This window comes from Melanostigma gelatinosum, assembly GCF_949748355.1.
Source record: "Melanostigma gelatinosum genome assembly, chromosome: 20".
NCBI classification, from domain to species: Eukaryota; Metazoa; Chordata; class Actinopteri; order Perciformes; family Zoarcidae; genus Melanostigma; species Melanostigma gelatinosum.
In genome coordinates this window covers 18,718,643-18,725,002 of record NC_136653.1, presented here as the reverse complement: position 1 = coordinate 18,725,002, position 6,360 = coordinate 18,718,643, and the positions used below count along the sequence as shown (strand labels likewise).

Sequence of the window (6,360 nt, the reverse complement as noted above, 5' to 3'; positions counted from 1 at the left end):
CGTCACAATACTATGTCAATATGACCATGTGGACCTGAGCTATCAGGGCTAGTGCTGCATAACCTCTTAACATGCACTGAAAGCTGGCTAACAATAACTGTGTATGCTGCTCTTTTGGTTGTAGAGTTTATGTCCGAGATGCGTTCAGAGTCTGACTTTTTCCAGTTGAAAAATGAACTTGTTTGCCCTCTCTGGTGGACATATTATCGCCATGTCTTACGACTTATTTTGGGTTATTTTTTCGTTCCTGTAATTTTGACACTTGTCTGACACGACTGTCTTTGATACTCTGATAGCTGGACGACAGTTTGAATCCATGGTAGCTGCTGTTATCTGTGAAGGAGCAAGGGCCAAAGGGTAAAGGTTTTGTAAACAGATCTTGAAATGTGTTTTCCTTCCAAAGGGCATGAAAAAAAACCACTTTAAACAAAAACCCAAGCTGTTTGTCCCACACTGATACCTTAGACTAGAGTACATGACTGCAGTAGAGCAGCGCGCTGTGCTGTTACTTTACAACATAGAAGTCTTTTTTCTTTTTTTCTTTTCAGAACATCTTTTGTGAGTCTTTTTCCCCACCTGGACATGAAGGCATACCAGGTACTGTAAGAATTTTTCCACCATTTGTAACATGCATCCGTCATTGGGTGGCCTGCTGTTGCACTCTTACTCTGACACTGGACCGTATTTAACCACATGAACTACTCTAACGTCAATGTGAAGGTCCTGCTCGTCCTCCTGACCGCTGCGGCAGCTGACGCTCAGTCGTTCCACCCTGGCAAATGTCCCCGTCCATCTGTTCAAGAGGATTTCGATGTTACGAAGGTAAAAATACTGTTAACTTACCTCAATAAAGGTAATCTATGAAGTGTTGCCATTCTTTCCATTTTGAGTATTCACTTAATATGAACAGAGCGTCTTATTGAAGGAGATGTCACGAAAACACAGCTGCTGATTAACAAGCGTTGTGCTTTTCTCCTTTTTAGTATTTGGGCACCTGGTATGAAATCGAGAAGCTGCCAGCTGTGTTTGGAAGAGGGAAATGTAACCAAGCTACATACAGTATGCTCGCTGATGGGACGGTCAAAGTTCGCAATGCAGAGCTGATGTAAGGACTGAACTGGCCTGCTCTCTCAATTGAGATTCATTTCAGCTTTCAGCATTCCAACGCATTTTCAGCAGGAAATGCATTTTCCAGTTGACGTGAGTCATACTTTTCTCCCATTCTTCTCTGCACAGGTCTAATGGGAAGAGAAACACAATTGAGGGTGTTGCCAGAGTTAAAAACGCAACTCAACCTGCTATTCTGGGTGTCAGCTTCTTTCAAGGTAGTTTTAAACTAGTTGTTACTGTTCTAATACAATCCAGAATATGGATTTATTTCACACCATCTCTGTGTCCAGGTGTTCCAGATGATCCCTACTGGGTGCTCTCCACAGACTACCAGTCATATTCTCTGGTGTACTCTTGTACTGACCACTTCCTTTTCCACGTTGACTTCGCCTGGATCCTGGCTCGCACTCGGGTGTTGACTGAGGATGTCATTAGCCGGTTACGCGATAAGCTGGCTTCTGCCGGTGTAAACGTAAACCGCCTTAAAGTCAGTGATCAGTCTGGGTGTGAACGGACCAAAGGTACGATATGTAAAAAAGGGGAATAAAGTGCTAAATCCCCGTGTGCAATATACCAGACGGCATTATGGGCAGTGATTCAACGCGTCTGCTGTTTTATTCTTCAGGCAAGAGGAATGACAGACCCGTCATTGGTAAGTCTATTCACTTAATTAAATATGGCTTACCTTGCATTTTGACATCGGCTAAAGCTTCCAACTAACTGTATTATTGTTTTAGTTTTCAAAAGTGAAAACATGTGAGCAGAAGTGGCATTACTGCCTGAACCGGTTAAACTAATTGTGTTTTTCTCTCAATAGGAATACTGGCTCAAGAAGTGCGTTCCCCGAAACCAAATCAAACGTCTTACATTGCCGCCTCTTACGTCAAGTCCCTGGAGTCGGCAGGAGCGAGGGTCGTGCCTGTCATGTGAGTTATCATCAGACATTTCCTTCACTGTCATTCCTTTACATAAGAGCTGAAACCTTCAACTTCTCCTTTCTATTTCTGCAGGATTAACCAGTCACGGGAGGAGTATAAGAAACTGTTCAACTCCATTAACGGGTAACTGGGTTCTCATATGTTCACAACCTCTGTGCTGTAGGTTTGGGGGAGTTTGTTTCAAAATGAATCATGAGATACAAAAGTATTGTTTTTTTTTCTTAATGTACACATCTACACACAGATGTACAAGGAAGCTGTCTAGTAAGCACCGGCTGAATATGTTGGGCATCACATGCAAACACAGTTTTATAACGTGGAAACTCACAAAGCGACATTGTCCTTAAAACATGTCACTGACTTCAATCACCACCTCCAAAGGCCTGTGGACATTTTCTATTATTTTGTCCAGCCCCCTGATAAGTATTTTTTTTCAGAACACTTTGTGTCTTTGTCATCAGGATCCTTTACCCGGGTGGAAGTGTCAGCATCACGTCATCTGGTTATCAAAGAGCGGCAAAAATCTTTTATGAACTCGCGATTAAGGTAAGTGTCAAATATGCTCAACTAGGTTTCAGTGTGCTGATGCAGGATGCATGTGCAGACTGTGTGTGATGTTTCAGGCAAACAAGAGAGGCGACTATTTCCCCGTGTGGGGCACCTGTCTTGGATACGAGCAGCTGACCGTTTTGACGAGTGGAAAGAACTTACTGTCACGTACCAACACAAGTGGTGTGCCGTTACCTCTGGACTTCATTAATGGTGTGGGAGTGGAGTGTTAATTGTAAAATATCATTTCTTTGAAAACCCCCAGCGTTGTTATTGATGATATTGGTATGACCCATTTCCAGGAGCCACAGACAGCAGGATGTTTAAAGGCTTCCCAGACGAGCTCATTGAAGATCTGGCTTCTGAGCCGCTGACAGCAAACATTCACAAATGGAGTTTGTCACTGTTGGTACGCCATTACTGTTATGATGAGAAAAGATGATCTAAGATCACAGAAAGAGAAAATAGTGTCGTTTGATCGGGTGCCTCGTCTCTCTGTTCCTTTCAGACTCATAACACAAACGAGGAGCTGAACAGCTTCTACAAAGTTCTCTCCACAAACACAGATGGAACAACAGAGTTTGTGTCAACGGTGGAAGGTAGTTCCAATGCAGCGTCACAGCAATAGAACACTGGAAGTAACTTTTATTTTGATCAGTGCTTTCTCTTCCCTTACCTCTCGGCAGCATATGATTACCCAATTTACGGGACACAGTGGCATCCAGAGAAAAATGCATTCGAATGGAGGAAGCCTTACATTCCACACTCTCCAGCAGCAGTAAAGACCACCTTCTACATGGCTGAATTCTTTGTCAGTGAAGGTATGAACACAGCCATTTTTTTGTTTTGTTCCTTGACTCAAATAGTCACTTGCTGCACGATGGAGCCTTTGTGATTCGTAAATCTGATTTTCTCTCCTTACAGCCAGGAAGAACTTTCACAGATTTGGACCCGAGGAGGAGAGCAAAGCGCTGATATACAACTACAGCCCTGTTCACGCTGGGCCCGATAGGGCCTTTGAACAAATCTATTATTTCTGATGTTTGTTTTCAACAGCTGATTCGTTACCAATTGAAAAAAAGATATAATTTCTTGAAGGAGCAATGTATGACATTCAAAGCAATAATATAGCAGCAAACAAACTATTTGGTAAATATATATCGTGGATCTGAGCAGAGAATGAAGTCGCTCTCCCTCCGTTTGTGTTGTTAGCAAGCTTCTCCTTGCTTTGTTGACATAGCCGGGCCGGCAGCGCTTGCTTTTAGTGCATGTTATGTCTTGAAAAAGTCATTTGCATTCATAAAGGGGCAGCACTTCTAACTCACACAGGGTCCGCCCCCTGCTGGACTCTATGGGTAATACTCTGCTGCAATCAGGATGTGCCTCGTGGGAGAATGCATGCTCATGATTGGAGAAGAGTATTACCCACATGGTCCAGTAGAGGGCGCCGCCTGTGTTACAGGGTTACAACCTTCTTTAAATGAAATTCTAGGAAAGCAACAGGTGAACAGAAATGAACAGTCAAATGTAACTTCCAAAATGCTTTATGCACAAATAACACTCGACACATATTGTTTCTTTTTTTCTATTGAGAATAAAATGATATCTGAAGAACATTTACACATCAAGCTGACGAGACTGGGATCTCAATCACAATACTACTGGAAATGTAATTTATGCAATCCAGTAAGGAACATTCAAGATGTCAAAGTTACCACGTGGAGCTGAGCTATCAGGGATAGTGCTGCAAATAACTTCTGAACATGCACTGAAACGTAACACAAATGGTCATTCAAATAAAAAAATAAATATGACATGTGCCTCAAGAATTCATTATTTCGTATGCCATGTGTGCATTACTTCATTTCAAAATGTTTCCCCCTTATATACAAGTGCATCATTTTGCAGGGTATAACACTCATCCTAACAGCTTCTTGCCTTCAACTTTGAAAAATGTATTTTCTGATTTAAATGACGCAGCACTTTCTTCGCCTCCTGTACCGTTCTTAAACATGACGCATGCAGATTCTGTACATTTTAGCGTAGTCATCATTGGGCATATTTCCAGGATGTTGTTCTTTGAAATTTCAAACTCTCCACAGCTTCCCAATCAAGTATTAGCTGTTGAAAGTAGCAAAGCTACTTTTTTCAAAATAATCTTTTTCAAGCTATATATGTATAACGATAGCTGCCATTTTGGGAAATATGCTTTCTTGCTTCGGCTTTGATATAAACACTGAGCATACAAACTAGTAGCAGGGGGAAGCTGGACAGAGCCAGGCTAGCTGTTTCCCCTTGCGTCCAGTCTTTATGCTAAGCTAAGCTAGCGTCATATTCAATGACCCGATATGAGAGTGGAGCCAAATTTCTCTAAGTTTATTTCCTACAAACTTGGCCTTGTTGTAGTTTGTTAGCAGCTGCAGGATATTTTTCTGACAAAGTAAGGCACAGTGACTAAAACAAGTTAATGCTTTTGTTCTTTGACAAAACTGGAGCGTCACAATAAAACTGTCTCGAATGATCATTGAGGAACCCATGGAGCATTTAGTCGAAGTGAATTCTGTCCGCATCGCTGAGATACAGAAATTGAGGCTACGAGATGAACATCGGGAAAGAACATGAATACCAAAAGAAAATATGTCCATAATTGCCGAGTGAATGTTTGTGTGCTATTTTACATACGGTAAGAACAATAGACACAACCACAGTCCGACATGAAGGTTCTTCACAACTTTAAAAATAGTAACATTTCCTGTATCGGCACAATTTCAGACAACCATCGCGAACACTGTCGACCAGTGTTCTTCACCAGGCGTCTGATTTTCATTGATATACAAGCCCATGAGTTATGTGCTGTAAGGTGTTCCTTCTCCTCACAACTTGGAAGTTTGTGTGAAAAGCTGATGCTTTGTCTCTGCTTCTCAAGGAGACTGCGCCCTGTTAAATCAATCAGAATACTCCACAACATCACGTCAGGTCACCAGTCTTTGTTGGCTCTCTGGAGGGCTGTTGGATTTGAACTCTGGGCAGAAGGTGTGAAGATGGGTGTAGGACTAGATCCGTCGTCTGCTGCAAAGCCAGTCTCAGGTTCAGGATGCCGACACGGGGGAGTCCAGATGCTAATTGAGCAAGAACAGACGAGAGTTGCACATTTTGTACAACTGTACGTCAGCGCTGTGCTTGGGCACGGGACAGGATGGAGGTTAGGAAGGCGAACGTATGGGTGGGAAGGATGTAGGGCACACGAGCCTCAGGGGGGCCGAGCTAACCCTCGTCTTCGCTCTCCTCCTCCAGGGCCTCCTCAAACACTCGTTCTGGTAGCCTGAAGCATTCCTCGAAGAAGTTGACCAGGGACTGGCTGAGGTGTTGCCTGGTTGCGTCACTGTGAATGAAGTGGCCTTCATCTGGGTAGATCTGGGACACAAAGAACAAGTGACTGAGACTGTATGGGACTCACACTACATTTCTATTAGTTTAACGAAGACATTCTAACTGACCTAAAGCCGAGTAAAGCAAAGATAAAGCATGTGTGCACAGTAACCCGTCCTTCGGTCACTAATAAGCTCCGATGAACATTCAGCAGCAGAACATTGTATCCTAATTGGATTGGTCCTGGTGTTAATGCAAGAGGCCCAAGAAGGTCTCATGATCTCATTCTGTGGAATGAAGGCATTGTGAGGGCTAATCCTCTGCCTGCTGCTGGATCCCGGAGGTTGGAGAATAACTGGATCAGCAGTAATTACAACGGAGTGAAAGTAAATCC

The 6,360-nt window shown here is 43.0% G+C and overlaps 3 protein-coding genes across 3 annotated transcripts in view; 2 read left to right on the top strand and 1 right to left on the bottom strand.

Annotated features, from left to right (window-relative positions):
* Window positions 1-693: 693 nt before the first annotated feature.
* Window positions 694-1,657, top strand: apoda.2 (apolipoprotein Da, duplicate 2; the record flags this gene model as incomplete). The annotated part of the gene is made up of 4 exons (XM_079292388.1): window positions 694-822; window positions 984-1,105; window positions 1,237-1,325; window positions 1,401-1,657. The coding sequence occupies 4 exons, from the start codon at window positions 694-696 to the stop codon at window positions 1,655-1,657; spliced, it is 597 nt and encodes a 198-aa protein (XP_079148514.1).
* Window positions 1,658-1,692: 35 nt separating this feature from the next.
* ggh (gamma-glutamyl hydrolase (conjugase, folylpolygammaglutamyl hydrolase)) lies at window positions 1,693-3,637 on the top strand (the record flags this gene model as incomplete). Its single annotated transcript, XM_079291805.1, has 9 exons — window positions 1,693-1,762; window positions 1,928-2,036; window positions 2,121-2,171; window positions 2,510-2,594; window positions 2,672-2,810; window positions 2,900-3,006; window positions 3,106-3,196; window positions 3,284-3,418; window positions 3,522-3,637. Exons 1-9 carry the CDS (start codon window positions 1,696-1,698, stop codon window positions 3,635-3,637), a joined length of 900 nt encoding a protein of 299 aa, XP_079147931.1. The 5' UTR covers window positions 1,693-1,695.
* A 1,805-nt stretch (window positions 3,638-5,442) lies between these two features.
* The window catches only part of LOC306794381 (A-type potassium channel modulatory protein DPP6-like), a gene marked incomplete at its 5' end in the record, with an annotated part of 108,345 nt that continues 107,427 nt past the window's right edge, over window positions 5,443-6,360 (bottom strand). The window contains one exon of the mRNA XM_079292416.1: window positions 5,443-6,011. Within this exon, the coding sequence (XP_079148542.1) occupies window positions 5,862-6,011 (150 nt within the window). The 3' untranslated portion in view covers window positions 5,443-5,861. The remainder of the gene's footprint in view (window positions 6,012-6,360) is intronic.